Below are 17,532 nucleotides of genomic sequence, written 5' to 3'. Positions count from 1 at the left end.
GAAATACTATTTTAATAAGAGATACCATTTAAGGGAGGGTCCATAGAGACAAATCTTGCAAAAGTTACTTTTTGGGGGTACAACTCCCAGAATCCGCAACTTCTATTGCCATTGGGAACTGTAATTCAAAAAGTAACTTTTCCAAAGTCTGATGGCATGCTTTTATATAATCATACAGTTGGAAGCAACCACAACGGCCATCCAACCCAACCCCCTGCCAGGCAAAAAAACAAAACAAAACAAAACACAATGAAAGCACCTCCAGGATCCTCCGCATCAAAGCTGTCATGCAGAAGATTCCAGATTGAATTATTCATGTGACTAATATGCAATGAAACATGATATTTAGTTTTTGTAGGTTAAAATTATTCCTATTTGTAATGCAGTTTTAAAAATTTTAGTGGAAAGGAACTCGCTTGCAGAAGGTTTTTGTTGGAATGCTCTCTTCAGAAGTTTTCACATATGGAGCTGTGGTGGTGCAATGGGTTAAACCCTTGTGCCGGCTGAAATGCTGACCTGAAGATCGGTGGTTTGGATCCTTGAGACGGGGTAAGCTCCTATCTGTCAGCTCCAGCTTCCCATGCAGGGACATGAGAGAAGCCTCCCACAGGATGGTAACACATTTGGGTGTCCTCTGGGCAACGTCCTAACAGATGGCCAATTCTCTCACACCAGAAGCGACTCCAATTCGCCTCTGACATGATAAAGAACAAACAAACAAAAACATATGCAGACGTTTCCTAGGCTAGTGCAACCAATGTCTTTATAGGGTGTACCAGCCAATGGTTGCACCTGTGGTCTACTGACTACCAGCTCAAACAGGCTGCAGTTTCAGTGTGCCTACATGGTAGGGTTTGCACTAAATGATTCTCATTGTCCCTATGATTATATGGCTTTCTTGCAACACAGAGCTCAGACTTACTGTATAAACTGGCACTGAAGTCTAAGATACTAGAGTCTGACTGCTGAAAATCCTACTTGGAGATACACTCACCTTACTCCAATGTATTTCTCTACCCTGTTAAAAGACAAGTACAGTAGAGTCTTACTTATCCAATGTTCTGGATTATCCAATGCATTTTTGTAGTCAATGTTTTCAATGTATTGTGATATTTTGGTGCTAAATTCGTAAATACAGTAATTTCTACATAGCATTAATGTGTAATGAACTACTTTTTCTGTCAAATTTGTTGTATAACATGATGTTTTGGTGCTTAATTTGTAAAATCATAACCTATATTGATGTTTAATAGGCTTTTTCTTAATCTCTCCTTATTATCCAACATATTTGCTTATCCAACGTTCTGCCAGCCTGTTTATGTTGGCTAAGTGAGACTCTACTGTACCAAGCAACAAGGATACAATAATCCGAAAAAAACAGCTAAGGGGAATGTCCCACGGACTTAGATGTCTTTACATGAATGCCCAGAACATGGGAAATAAATAAGATAAGCTAGAACTCCTAGCACAACAAAACAGTTACAATGTAATAGGCATAACTGAAACGTGGTGGCATGAGTCCTATAATTGGAATGTAGCAATGAAGGGGTTTCGGAGAAATAGACCAAACAGGAGAGGAGGTGGAGTAGCATTATATGTCAAAAATATTTACACCTGTGAAGAAATGCAAGATCTCAATCCTGGAAACCAGGTTGAAAGCATCTGGGTAAGAATTAAGGGAACAATATTGGAAAAGATGTAGTTGTAGAGGTCTACTTCAAGCCAGACGGAAAAACAGGATGAAGCCGTCCTTGACCAGATGACTAAACATGCGGAAAGAAGAGACATTGTAGTAATGGGGGACTTCAACTACTCTGATATTTGTTGGAAAACAAACTTTGCCAAGAGTACAAAGTCCCAACAAATTCCTCACTTGTCTTTCAGTGAGGATACTTTGTGCTTTTCCTGCATGGCAGGGGGTTGGACTAGATGGCCCAAGTGGTCTCTTCCAACCTGTGATTCTATGATTCTATGGCTCATTCATCCCCCTGTCCCACCAGCATCAGGCAACAAAGTGGAGCTGTGGTGTAGAAATGCACAATACACTTGTATAGTTATGTCACAGTAGAGGATTTACGTTCCCCCCCCCCCCTAAAAGGTGGGAAGAGAATTCTGGAGAGGACATTTTGATGCCACTCTGATCTCATGTGTAATGTGTAATTCTGTCTACATGTTCATCTGTACCATTGTTAAATTTCCTTAAGACTATAAGGCCTGTTCCTTTTCATGAAGCAGATAAGTAAGTGGATATTATATATCATTAGAAATTATGTTACTTCTTATATGCTTGATATTACAGTGACAAGGGGGCAAAGGAGCACCTTGTGTGGCTGATAGGATTTTTTATTTTTCTTTCCTAAACAGAAACTGCTAATGCACTGGGACATAACACAATTAAAAACAGAAGGAAGTCTCAAAAGTAATTAATGCTATTGCACAGTGGTTGGGTGCCTGATGTAGAGAGCAATAAAGTCCAAATCCCACTGGGATTTGCAAGCCGTTAGGCATTCCTAAAATAGCTCTTTGGCTCTTAAATTATATTAAAAGTAATTCATGTCCTACATGATTCTACTTGATAATGAACACAGTACATGGAAAACTATGCCCAGCTTTCTAATACAAAGCAAGATCTGTGTTTGTGGCATTTTTTTTCTTTTCTTGTAATTTAGAAAATTGCTCTCATTTGTGAAATAAAAATATTGGATTAATTTCATTGTATGGTTATTGTATTTGTTGAAAGGCGTATGAATATAATCTAATTCTACCACATAGGGAATAATGTTATTACTTTTGCTATTAGCAAAAATCAAGTTTCTCTCATTATATAATAATATTGACACATTTGATGAAATATATTGTATATTTTTCCAGGGAATATTCCTAAGATCCAGTGTGATCTTTTAAATGTCCCATGTCTTACAATTATCAGTTTATTGTATTTTTTCAAAATGTGATGATACACCTAATAATCAAAGCATTTTTGTTAAGACATAAAATGTTTATTCTTTTGCTTTGAAAAATGTGCAAACCTATTTAACTTTGACTATGCAACCTTTATATAGAGAAGATGAAATAAAAGCAGTTATAGGATTGCCATGAAATTAGGACATCTCTCCAGCAATGTCTGCAGCCTGTAATGCCCGGATCCTTTTTCCATTCAATTATTCCATGTGCATACAATCTTTTCTTTTTTGGTACTTTCATTCAGCAGATGCAGCAAATCGCAAGATGTTTGTTAATCCAAGTTTTAGTATTATGAATGTTCTTTATCTTATCTAATCCAGGTTGAATATGAAGGTCTGAAACATGAGATAAAACGATTTGAGGAAGAGACTGTATTGCTTAATAGCCAGCTGGAAGATGCCATCCGGTTAAAAGAGATTGCTGAACATCAGCTTGAGGAAGCCCTGGAGACACTGAAAAATGAGAGAGAGCAAAAGAACAATCTGAGGAAGGAACTCTCCCAGTATATCAATCTCAATGATAGTATGTATAATAACCATATTAATATCTCAGTAGATGGATTAAAGTTTGGAGAGGAAGGGAATGAACCCAATAACGATGAGAAAATGAATGGACATATTCATGGACCACACATGAAAATGAATGGTGACTATCGGACTCCCACAGTTAGGAAAGGAGAATCTCTGCACCCGGTCTCTGATCTCTTCAGTGAGCTTAACATCTCCGAAATGCAAAAACTGAAGCAACAACTCATGCAGGTAACACACAACTTTAACTATTGAGAAAGAATTTTCATATAATACACTGTGCACATGAATTCAGGGTGTAGAAAAGCCATGAATGGGAATTCTAGGATATTATCTTTTAATATCACACTCTCCATAGTTTGGGTATAGTGTAAAAGATGAACAAATATTTAACTGTTTCAGAATACAGAGTATTAAAATATACATCTTGTCTGTGTAGGTGTGATGGATGACAGAACCTTATCAGCAGTTAAAGGCACTCACAAGAGAATCTTGGAAATATCTTTAATGCTAGATTACTACACTACAGCGAAATGATATGAAGTTTTCCAGTTTACGAAAAAAAGTTCCCAAAGTTTTGATGACACAAAGGTGTTCTTGACAATTGAACAAAGAATGGGGAGATTGTTCATTTCTCACTTGCTGTTTAACTGTACAGCAACACGGGTGTATTATGTGTAGTATTGGGGCTTTATAAGGAACAAGAAGAGCAACAATAAAGCAAATACATATGATTAAGATTAATCCCTAGACCCCTTCCCATTTTAATTCTTAAAAAGAGCTCTTCAACAATCTTCAAACTTCAAAACAACTATCTCAGCTTTTGACTATTTTTGCTATCACAGACAGAAAACCACCTCATCACTTTGTCTCAAATTTAGACACTTGTACTTTTCAGCATCTGACCCTTTGACTGACCATCTGCCTTAAATAATATCTTAACTCAGCTTTCAATCTTATTAATGATATTGGTAACTTCTTCAGCTGTAACATGATTAACTTCCTCTTTAAGTTGTTTCCTCAAATAGTTTACACAAAGTTCATCATTCCTCACACCTTATACTTTAAGACAGTAAAAAGCATTACATCATATCTAAATATCAATTTTGCATCTACAGCTTAAGCCTTGCAACAGTAATAGAAAGGTAGATGCGAACAAGAATATTACCCAATTTGGGTAATACTATTATAATTCTATCTCTACCTGTTATTCCCATATGTTTCTAGGGTTTTAACGTGACAATGGCAAAATTAATTAAGCCTGTTTTTATTATTTCTCATCAAACAAGTTGCAATTGATATGGCTCCTTTGTGTATGTGTGTGTTTAATTTTACACCGTTGGGCTATTGCTATTTGTTTCATATTGGATAATATCTATAAAAATAATATCTTAAAGTAAACCACCAAAATGATATGAAGTTTTCCAGTTTACGAAAAAAGTTCCCAAAGTTTTGATGACACAAAGGTGCTCTTGACAATTGAACAAAGAATGGGAAGATTGTTTATTTCTCTCTTGCTGTTTAGCTGTACAACAATATGGGTGTAATATGTATAGTATTAGTGCTTTATAAGCAATAAGAAGAGAAACAATAAAGCAAATATACTGATTAATCAGTTTATTTTCAGAAATTTCATTTGACAGTAATTTAAAATCCAATTGAAACCATTCCAGGCTTTGCCCACCTTTCAACACATTGCTTTTTAATGACTTATTCATTCAACTCTTGCAAAATACAGACAAGTTCCATTAATTTGACAAGGGGTCTGCTTTTTCATCAGTTCTTCTTCCCTATGGAGCATGTGCATGCTCCCCAAGCTTACCTACAGAAAGAACAGAGCCCTCCTTGAATCAAAAGTGTTCTGGTCTCTAACCCATCAAATAAGCAGTGCTTCCTTTCTTTTGGCAAAGTGGTGCGAAAGCTGTGAATGTGGAATGTGCTTTGATGAATTTAATTTCATTTACTTTCACTCACATTTTTAAAGTGATGCAGTTGGGTTTGAGTCAAATTTCATACTGTGATGTATACACATGAAGAACAGGATAAAGATAAAGAAATTAAAGAAGAACAAAAGATAAAACAACATCTAAAAGACTTTTACGAAGATCTATACAAAAATGAAGAAGGCTCAACAGAAGCAGTAATAGAATACATAAAATCTCAAAAGCTCCCAACCCTTCCTGAAGAAGAGCAGGAACGTCTGAATGCATCAATAACAGTACAGGAAATCGATGAAGCAATTCATAATTTAAAGACAGATAAATCCCCAGGCCCAGATGGCTATACAGCAACATACTACAAGATGATGAAAGATGAAATAACACCGATACTACAAAAAATAATGAACTCAGTACTGGAAACAAATCAAATACCAGAGACATGGAAGGAGGCCAGCATTATTCTAATCCCCAAAGAAAATCAAGATGAAAAACAGATTCAAAATTACAGACCAATTTCTCTGCTAAACAGAGACTATAAAATATTTTCATCAATATTGGCAAACAGATTAAAATCAACACTGAGTAATTGGATCAATGCTGACCAAGCAGGCTTTCTACCTGGAAGGCAAATTAAAGATAACACAAGAATAATCTTGAATATAATTGAACATATTCAAAACACAAAACTCAAAAAGGGGGCACTTTTATTATTGGATGCTGAAAAGGCCTTTGACCGACTAAACTGGAATTTCATTATTGAACTATTAAAGAACCTAAGATATGGAGGGAAATTTATTAATGGAATACAAGCCATATACACAGAACAAAGAGCCAAAATTAAAATTAATGGAGATATGACTGAAATGTTTCCAATACAAAGAGGTGTGAGACAGGGATGCCCCTTCTCACCCTTACTATTCATACTTGCAATAGAAATCCTAGCAAGAAAACTACGTCAAGATGATGACCTGATTGGTATAAAAGTGAAAAACCAAAAATATAAAATAAAGTTATTTGCAGATGACATTATTTTAATGTCAGAAGATCCACAGAAAGAATTTCCCAAAATGATATGCCTGGTCAATCAATTTGGATCAGTTGCGGGTCTTTCAATCAATCTACGCAAAACAAAAATATTAGCAACAAAGTTAAGCAATAAAGAAAAAGAAGAATTAAGTCAAGAAACAGGAATTGAAATAGCTCTCCAAGCAAAATATTTAGGAATAAACATAACAATGAATAACAAAGATCTGTATAAAAATAATTATGAAAAAACCTGGAATAAAATAAAAAATGATCTGAAAAAATGGATGAATCTGGATATCTCTCTCCTAGGACGGATAGCTACAATAAAAATGAATATCTTACCTAGACTATGCTTCTTGTTCCAGAACATTCCAATTGACATCAAGGAAAAAGAATTTACGAATTGGAATGCTGAACTTACGAAATTTATTTGGAGAGGGAAGAAACCGAGAATAAAGATGAAAAATTTACAAGACACTAAACAAAGAGGAGGACTGGCTCTTCCAAATCTAAAATTATACAGGGAAGCAGCTATATTGATTTGGTTAAGAGAATGGATCCATCTTGACAATCAGAGTCTCATAACTCTGGAAGGAGATAGTTTAAAATTTGGCTTACATGCATACTTAATTTATGGGAAAGTGGCAGAAGACTCAAACTTTAATAAACACCCAATTAGGAAAACTCTGATGAATACTTGGAACAAATATAAAAAATTCTTTTACAGAAAATTACCACAATGGACCTCGATCCAAGAAGCTTTCAAACAAAGTGGAAATTCAAAGGGCAATAAAAGATGGCCAACATATGCGGAAATACTCAAGAAAACACAAGATAACCTCCAACTGAAATCATTGATAGAAATAAACCAGCAGGGCTATAACATGAACTGGTTTGAATATGCACAAATACACCAACAATATCAAAAAGATGTGCATACAGGATTTGAAGAAGAAAAGACAGACCTTGATAAGATACTTCAATCAAGAAATAAACAACTATCTAAGCTTTACAGTCTCCTGTTAAAATTACACACAGAAGATGAATATATCAAGGAGTGTATGGTAAAATGGGCTAAAAACATTGGTCGCTCGATTAGCATAGATGAATGGGAATACCTCTGGAGAGTAAAAATAAAAATTTTCAGAAGTTATTCCCTTCTAGAAAATTTCTACAAAATGTTTTATCAAGCTTATATGACACCTGTTAAATTAGCCAAAATACAGCCACAATTAAAAAACACTTGCTGGAAATGTAAACAAGCAACAGGATCATTTTTCCACATGTGGTGGACTTGTAAGAAGGCAAAAAACTTTTGGATTAAGATTCATAAAACCACTGAAAAAATACTAAAGTTAAAAATACCCATGCACCCAGAAATATTCCTACTAGGAATAACAGATACATCACTGCTGAAGCCACATGATAAACTCTTCACTTTGATGACAACGGCTGCGAGAATAGTTTATGCACGAGCCTGGAAATTGGAGGAATCACCAGAAATGGAGGAATGGATCGTGAAAGTGACGGAGGTGGCTGAGATGGACATTCTGACAGGGTATCTCCAGTCAAAAGACCCTTCTGAGTTTAGGAAAGTCTGGGATCCCTTCAAAAGGTTTTTAGAAGGAAAGACCATTTCAACGTGGGGGTTTCAAATTTGACTATTATAAATTTTAATTTTCACCGCTCGTTTAACTTCCTTCTGTGAAAAAAAAAAAGGTCATGATGAAGAAAAAAAAAGAACTACAGTTCACAATTGCTGGTGGCTTGTGAACAGGTTGTGAAACAGTGAGCTTTTTGCTTTTGCTTTTTGGTGTATTTCTTTGCCAAGTACTTTGCATTTTTATATCGCCATTTGTTCAGATTTTTTTTCTTTTTTATATAAATATGGACATTTTAGCTTTGTTTTTGGTTTTTGGTTTTCTCTCTCTCTCTTTTTGATCCTTTTTAAATCTCAGTTTTCCCACTTTCTATACAATCAAATGTTCTCACTCTTTCAATGTTAATTTACTCTATCTTATAAGGTAAAACTTCAATAAAAATATATATTAAAAAAAAAAGAACAGGATACAAATACCATCCCATTAAAATGGTAACAATTATAATTTCCTAGAAATAATTAATATGAAATCAATAATAATTATCATGCCTCAGGTGAGACTATGAGATTCCATCAGACTAAAGGAGGAATTTGCCTCTGCCTGTAGTGTTCCATGCTAAGTTTCTTTCTAGTGTTGTTGTTGTGTGCCTTCATGTCCTTTCTGACTTATAGCATCCCCTAACGCAAATCTATAATTGGGTGTCCTGGGCAATATTTTGTTCAGAGTGGGGTTGTCTTTGTCACTTTCTGAGACTGAGAGAGTGGGGCCCATCTACACTGACCATTTAATCAGTTTCTAACGAGTATTGAAGAAAGAGATTTTGCTGTGCAGATGATGTGATAGGAAATCCTAGAACTATTTTGAGGTCCGATTAGTGATTACACAAACTATTAATGCACATTAAGGGCTTTCTTTCACATGCTGTTGTGGGAGTTTGTCATCTGTCCACTGCAGTTTGAAACTAGTTTCTAACTGTATTAAATGGCCAGTGAAGATGGGGCCTGAGACTTACCTAAGGACACCCAGTAGATTCCCATGGGGATTGAAACCTTGGTATCCAGAGTTGTAGTCCACAATTCATACCGCTACACCATATTGGCTCAGAAAAAAAACAGGGAAAATGCAAATGCTGCCCTACACTACCACCAATCATGCAGTCGAATTCCCTGAGTACGTCCAGAGAGCAGTTGATGAGATTGAACCTAGGAAAACCACCTTCATGATCATGGTATCCTTGCCTCCAGATGCCATGACTATTGAATATATGTGTTTCTGTTACTTTGTTTTAAGACACTAATATTTTTTTCTGGGTTATTGCAGGTGGAACGTGAGAAAGCTCTTCTGTTAGCCAACCTTCAGGAGTCTCAGACCCAGCTGGAGCACACAAAGGGAGCACTTACTGAGCAACATGAACGGGTTCACAGGCTCACTGAGCATGTCAATGCCATGAGAGGCCTGCAGAGCAACAAAGAGTTCAAAGATGTAGATTTTGAGAAAGGACGAGATTCTGGGGAAGAAACCCATGACTATGAAGTGGACATCAATGGCTTAGAAATTCTAGAGTGTAAATACAAAGTAGCTGTTACAGAAGTAATTGACCTCAAAGCTGAAATAAAAGCCTTAAAAGAGAAATACAATAAATGTGTTGAAAATTATACTGAAGAAAAGGCAAAGTATGAGAGCAGGATCCAGATATATGACGAACAGGTGACAAACCTGGAAAGGTCAACTAAGGAAAGTCATGAGAAAATGATGCAGATGGAAAAAGAGTTGCAAAGGATTACAGGGGTTGCGAACGAGAACCATAATACCCTCAATACAGCCCAGGACGAGCTGGTGACTTTCAGTGAGGAGCTTGCACAGCTCTACCATCATGTATGTTTGTGTAACAATGAAACACCTAATAGGGTTATGCTGGATTATTACAGACAAAGTAGAGTTACTAGAAGTGGAAGCCTGAAGGGCCCTGATGATCCCAGAGGACTTCTGTCTCCTCGTCTTGTCAGGAGAGGAATGGCATCCCCAGCAGAAGCCAGGACACCGATTGACCAGGTCTTGAAAGAGGGCACAGAAGCGAACAAAGAGCAAAGTTCAACAAAGACGCCTACCATTTCCCCTGTCATCACAGCCCCTCCTTCCTCCCCAGTTTCTGATACCAGTGACATTCGCAAAGAGCCAATGAATATTTATAACCTGAATGCCATAATAAGGGACCAAATCAAGCACTTGCAGAAGGCTGTAGACCGGTCGCTGCAGCTGTCACGGCAGCGTGCGGCAGCCCGAGAACTAGCGCCTATGATTGATAAGGACAAGGAGGCCTTAATGGAAGAAATACTGAAACTGAAGTCCCTTTTGAGTACAAAACGAGAGCAGATAGCAACGCTCAGGGCAGTGCTGAAAGCAAACAAGCAGGTAAACTATTATTAATTCCTCAACTGAACTTAAATCATTAATATACATGATCTAATAAGGATGTTGATGGTAATTACACACCTTTCCCCAAAACATTTAGTCTTTCTATTATTTTATTCTGTATCTAAATTTACTTTGGAGAAACTGGTGGAATAGCCTAAAATCAATTCTTGGTTCCAACTAAAGTAGATCCATTGACTTAATATTAATTTGATATGTCAACTCAGTAGGGCTACTTAGTTGGAATTAACTGGATTAGTTTGTTCCAATAAGGAATTGACTTGGTTTCATTAATTTGCATTTTGTTATTTCTTTAGAACACAATGGAGGATTCTGTTTAATTATAAATGTGGAACATATTGAAAATTACATGGAATTCTAATAACTTTAAGAATTTGTTTCTATGTGGGATCAACTCAGATGTATTCAATCCTTCAGGCAAAATCTCTTTCTTCTTACTTTCCCTCTGATGTAATCCTAATTATCTTTCCTCGTATTACATTTGAGCAAACTATGTCTGGCATTTTCATCTAAACTGGACAAAGCATGGTTTGCTTCCAAACTATATAATAAAATTCACCTCAAACCATGGTTTACTGATCTACTTTGTAATAAACTGTGGTTTGTACTAGACAAAAATCAGTTTTAATGGCAGTCACCCACACCCATGTCTATGCTATATTAAGAATAGGTGATTTTTAAAAAAAATCTTCAGTAATGTTAATTGCATTTTTGTAGAGTAGACAGTATTTCATTGCATAAGAATCACTATTACATAATAGTTGCAACCTCCCTTTTTGGGTCCCAATTTTGGTATATTTGATGTTCCTCCCATAATTGTCAAACCTGGGCGAGTGAATTAAGATGCCTGTTTTTTGTAGCTATGGGGCTTCCCTGGGCTGGCATGTGGGCAAGTGATATCAGCTGGCAGTTGAGGGAACTGCCGTAGCTCCAAGGAGTGCAGGCTTGTAGCACTTTTTCACCACATAATAGTCACTACTGCATAATAATGAAGAAAAGGGGAAAGTGTGAATATTATGTGATGAAACAGATCTCTTTTGCTAACTTTGTTTTAAACTTTATTTTCAACTAAAATAAAGTCTCATGGGAAAGTATTATCTCTATACTTTCTGAAAAACAAAATCCCAAGGCTATGATAACTGAGAAAGTTATCAAAGTAAATGAGAAGAAGATGATGTTTGTAATACTAGAGTGTTTGCTTGGTCCTGACTAGACAACGTAATATCTGAACTGACTGCTAGATTTCATCCATTCATTTACACCAAGGCCTTTTATAGACAACAATGATTATCCAAACTATATAAACATTTGGAAATCAAAAAGTCAAGAATTGTTCAAAGTCAGAGTTCATCAAAACTTTAATGTAGTTTGACTCATCAAACCCTTCAGTCATGTTTATTGCAATAAACATTTTCATTACCATCTACTTAAATTTATGGGCCAAGTTGATTTATAGAAACACTGAAACTGTGAAGGTATATTTTCTTGTACCACCCCCACCACCGGGGCCAGTCAACTTTGATATGCACACATTTTAAATTTAGACAGCTTCTAAGTGCCAACTCAGATTTATAAGTTATGTAGAAGTAGCACTAGAAATACCGTATATACTCGAAGATAAGCCATGTTTTTCAGCCCTTATTTATGAGCTGAAAAAGCCTCCCCCGGCTTATAATCGGGTCAAGGTTAAGCCGGCAGCGGAGCCTGGAAGCTGTTGCTTGCAATATATGATATATTTATCTCTCATCTTACACTCCCTTATCAGTGTTTTCTTTTCCAAAGCCTCCCTCGCTCTTAACCAAGGGAATATTTTGAAAAGGGAAAAGAGCCCTTGCAAGTCAGGAAGAAGAATATATATATACCCATTAATCTTATAAAAGCATTTTCCCCTGAAATATTTATTAATCTCTGCTACAGATATATAGGCATTTTCCCCTGCAAGCCTTTGCAATCCCTATGTACCTTTATATTTATATCTATCTTATCTATATTAATTTTATATATGAATTTCCCCCTCATATGTTTGCAAGTCTTTGCAAATCCTATAAACATATAGATATCTAGAGATTTCAATGTACCTGTATATCTGTATCTATGTGTATCCATTATTTTATATATGAATTTTCACCTCATCCGTTTGCAAGTCTTTGCAAATCCTATACAGATATAATTATCTATATATAGAGAGATGTCTAGATAGATATACAGTAGAGTCTCACTTATCCAACATAAACGGGCCAGCAGAATGCTGGATAAGCAAATATGTTGAATAATAAGGAGGGATTAATGAAAAGCCTATTAAACATCAAATTAGGTTATGATTTTACAAATTAAGCACCAGAACATCATGTTATACAACAAATTTGACAGAAAATGTAGTTCAATACACAGTAATGCTATGTAGTAATTACTGTATTTACGAATTTAGCACCAAAATATCACAATACATTGAAAACATTGACTACAAAAATGCGTTGGATAATCCAGAACGTTGGATAAGTGAGTGCTAGATAAGTGAGACTCTACTGTATATGAATATAGATATGTAGGGCTTGCAAATATTGCAGGGGAAATGCACACACACACACACACACATATAGAGATTTCTAGATAGATATACACATAAATATATGGGGCTTGTAAATATTGCTGTAGGGAAATGCACATATATATAGAAAGAGGATTTGCAAAGTTTCGGGAGGAAATGCATATATGAAATTAGTATATATAATTATACTAAGTATATATCTAGCTCTGCATTGTTTATGTAGGCATTGAATGTTTGCCTGTTACTATATTGGAAGCTGGCCTGAGTCCCCATGGGGAGATAGGACAGGGTACAAATGAAGTTGTTATTATTATTATTATTATTATTATTATTATTATTATTATTATGTTATTGTTAATACCATATTGTTTTTGTTGACCCTACTTTTCAATTTACAGAGCTAGTTTACTGTTTTTCTTTGAAATACGGTAAATATTGAAAAACCTTTAACCTATTGATGGCTTAATATAATTTCATTGGGATCTATTTTCATTGTGAAATTTACCAGTAGCTGCTGCATTTTCCACCCTCGGCTTATACTCGAGTCAATAACTTTCCCCATTTTTTGTGGTAAAATTAGGTGCCTCGGCTTATATTAGGGTCGGCTTATACTTGAGTATATACAGTAGTTTTAGGACTAATGCTTTAGAATATAGGCATTAATAGTACTGAGATTTTGCATCACAATGATGTCTGTTTCTTTGAGATGTTTTGATTTTTAGAAGTTGGTTTAACTATTATTGCTATATTGTTTGCTGAAAGAGTACTGGTGCTAGAATAATATATCCTTTTCAATTTCTTTTGATATTAAAATGAATAAAATGGAAAAGATGTGTAAATTCAACCTTAGTGGAAGTGATAGGGATAATAATAATAATAATACAGTAGAACAGGGGTCCCCAAACTAAGGCCCGGGGGCTGGATGCGGCCCATCGAAGCCTTTTATCCGCCCCCCACGGCACAAGGGCAGAAGTGGGTTGGGCTAAATGACCCAAGGGGTCTCTTCTTCTCTTACAACCCTTATTATTACAGTAGAGTCTCACTTATCCAAACCTCACTTATCCAAGCTTCTGGATAATCCAAGCCATTTTTGTAATCAATGTTTTCAATATATCCTGATATTTTGGTGCTAAATTCGTAAATACAGTAATTACAACATAGCATTACTGCGTATTGAACTACTTTTTCTGTCAAATTTGTATAACATGATGTTTGGGTGCTTAATTTGTAAAATCATAACCTAATTTGATGTTTAATAGGCTTTTCCTTAATCCCTCCTTATTATCCAAGATATTCGCTTATCCAAGCTTCTGCCGGCCCATTTAGCTTGGATAAGTGAGACTCTACTGTATTATTATTATTATTATTATTATTATTATTATATAATAATAATAATAATAATAATAATAATAATAATAATAATAATAAAACATTGATTCTGGGTGGCCATCTGTCAGGGATGCTTTGCTTGTTCTTTTGGTGGACAGAGGCAGAATTGGGTTGGAATAAATGGCCCAAGGGATCTCTTCCAAGCCTCTTTATTATTATTATTATTATTATTATTATTATTATTATTAACATTGATTCTGGGTGGCCATCTGTCAGGGGTGCTTTGCTTGTGCTTTCAGTGCACAAAGGCAGAGGGGGATTGGACTCAATGGCCCAAAGGGTCTCTTCCAACCCTCTTTTATTATTATTATTACTATTTATTATTATTATTATTATTATTATTATTATTATTATTATTATTATTATTGTTCGGTGGCCAACTATAGTCCGGCCCTCCAACGGTCCGAAGGATCGTGAACTGGCTCCCTGTTTAAAAAGTTTGGGGACCCCTGCAGTAGAGTCTCACTTATCCAACATAAACGGGCCAGCAGAATGTTGGATAAGCGAATATGTTGGCATTAAGGAAAAACCTATTAAACATCAAATTAGTTTATGATTTTACAAATTAAGCATGAAAACATCATGCTATACAACAAATTTGACAGAAAAAGTAGTTCAATATGCAGTAATGCTATGTTGTAATTACTGTATTTACGAATTTAGCTCCAAAATATCACGATGTATTGAAAACATTGACTACAAAAATGGCTTGGATTATCCAGAAGCTTGGATAAGCGAGGCTTGGATAAGTGAGACTCCACTGTACATTGTAGATAATAAGCACATTTTTATTGATGACTGGCCCAGGCTTTCATTAGTGTTGCTCACATGTGTATTGTTGTGCTTCAGGATTATGTTGAAAACACGAGTATAGGATCATTGTTAGGCAATATCCTATCCATAATTTTAAAGATAGATTATTGTGTTTATCTTGATTATTAACTCTCTTGTGAATGTCAGTGTGCTTGTAATGCCAACATAACATAATGTGAATGGTGCCCAAGGGCTACAGTCCTACACATACATATGTGCTTTTGGAGGCAAATATGCATACAGTGACCCTACCATCCTTGCCGGGTACTGGTTCCAGGTGAAAGTCATCATAGCCACATTAGAGTGTGGTTAAGATGGCAAAAGTTATGAATGAGGAAGAACATGCAAGCTAGGAGAAGCTGGAGCAATTTGCTTTTGCCTAGACTGCAGGGAAGAGCGAAGTTCTGCCTCTCCTTTCCTAACACCCAAGTTAATTGACTCAGGTTACAGCAGTTGAAATAAAGAAAGTGGAAGGAGAAGAGATGATGAACTTCGAGAGCATATTTTGATGTATTATGTTGAAGTGCAAGTGTGCAGGCGTTCACACTTGCTGAACCCATGTAAACACCAACCAATTATTATACAAGCAAACACAATGTTTTCACTTTTTATTTGGGTAGAGAGAGGCAATCAGGAAAATCAAGACTATGGTAGACTTTGCACAATTGATGGTATATTGGTGGGATCAGACATAGCTATGCTGGTGTACACATTGGTGCTAAACCCAGAGTTTACTTTGTGGAAATGAATTTTGATGTCAATTTGTGCAGTGAGCAGTGATCATTATGAAGTGATCAGGTTTACTTCTCATAAACAAATGAAGTAGCTTTAGATCAAAGAAAAGTAAAGAGCACCTTTTAGTTTGCTGGAAAGAGGCCAAGCACAATGTTACATCATGCCCGTTGTTTACTGCTAAAGCAGTTTTCTCTTTGTTGCCGACTTGCACCTTCCTATATTCATGATATACAATTGATACTTTCGATTTGTCATTGCTAGGCATATCTTTGAAGTGAAACGAGTATCTTTTAGACTCCATGCAGTTAAAAGCCTGTTTCAACTGAGAAAAACAGATTATGAAAATTCAGTAGTACAGTAGAGTCTCAGCTTATCCAAGCTTCTGCCGGCCCGTTTAGCTTGGATAAGTGAGACTCTACTGTAGTTGGAAGCCTGAAATTTAGGTCATACTAAGTGGTTCTGCTCAAACGTCATAGCAAACTTGAATTGCTTATAATTTTAGTGTCCTTTGAACAAACTGCACTCTGGTTGCTTTTTCTGCCTGTTCTAAAGCAGAGGAAACTTCCATTCATGGTTTGCTTCCCTGTTATGCCTAAATTGGAATCTCTGGCTTATTTCTTGCTTAATATGTCAGAATTACTAGTCAAGTGCAAACTAGTTAGATCTGGTTGAGGAGACTTCAAAAAAGAGGGGGAATGCTTGAGTCCCAAGGCGTTGGAATTTAGAGAAAGCTTTTTATTAGCTGTGGCGCAGCTGCTTAGTAGCCAGCAGCAATAAATCACCACTGACCATGAAGTCATTGGTTCAAAGACTGAGTCTGGGTTAAAGTTCCCGATGTTAATAGCCTAGCTTGCTGTAAGTAGAAAATTCTAGGTACGCTTAATGCAGGGAGGCTAATTTAACTTAATTTATGACACAATAAAACTGCCAACGGCGTGTGAAGAACATGAGGAAGTACTACCATCAAAAGAACTTGGCGTCACAGTAGATGATGAAGCGGCAGCTCCCCCTGTGGCTGGAATTAGCATACCCTCATGAAGCCGGAAGCTGGAAAAATATTAAATAGCCTCTATTTGTCTGTCTGTATATGTGGTATGTCTGCTTCTTGGCAGGGGGTTGGACTGGATGGCCCATGAGGTCTCTTCCAACTCTACTATTCTATGATTCTATAATGGCATTGAATGTTTGCCATGTATATGTGCATTGTAATCCGCCCTGAGTCCCCTTCGGTGTGAGAAGGGCAGAATATAAATATTGTAAATAAATAAATAAATAAATAAATTCTATATGGCTCCATATTGGCTACAGAGCTGCACCCTAGAAGACTCATATAGGCCTCTCTGTTTCAGCCTTTGATCGTTTGGTTAAGAAATATTTATCCTAGCAGACATTTAAGTTGGTGGATTAACATTATAAATTCTGATCTTCTGACATCTAGATAATTTTTACCTGCAAACTCTTCTCTTATTTTGGTGTTATGCAAAAATTTCTCCCCAGTCACATTTACATGCACCCCACTGTTGCCCCTATTAAGTGGGTTTTGCAAATGTAGATAT

At 36.1% G+C, this 17,532-nt stretch overlaps 1 protein-coding gene across 12 annotated transcripts in view; it reads left to right on the top strand.

The window, feature by feature from the left end:
* The window catches only part of bicd1 (BICD cargo adaptor 1), a 134,383-nt gene that overhangs the window by 80,758 nt on the left and 36,093 nt on the right, over positions 1-17,532 (top strand). For all 12 annotated transcript variants that reach the window (XM_008110392.2, XM_062981095.1, XM_008110393.2 and 9 more), the window contains exons 4-5: positions 3,285-3,722; positions 9,379-10,470. In XM_008110392.2, the coding sequence (XP_008108599.2) occupies positions 3,285-3,722; positions 9,379-10,470 (1,530 nt within the window). The remainder of the gene's footprint in view (positions 1-3,284; positions 3,723-9,378; positions 10,471-17,532) is intronic.

The sequence above is a fragment of the Anolis carolinensis genome, chromosome 5 (genome assembly GCF_035594765.1).
Source record: "Anolis carolinensis isolate JA03-04 chromosome 5, rAnoCar3.1.pri, whole genome shotgun sequence".
NCBI lineage: Eukaryota > Metazoa > Chordata > Lepidosauria > Squamata > Dactyloidae > Anolis > Anolis carolinensis.
The sequence above is the reverse complement of the archived record's forward strand: the minus strand, read 5'-3'. Positions and strand labels throughout refer to the sequence as shown.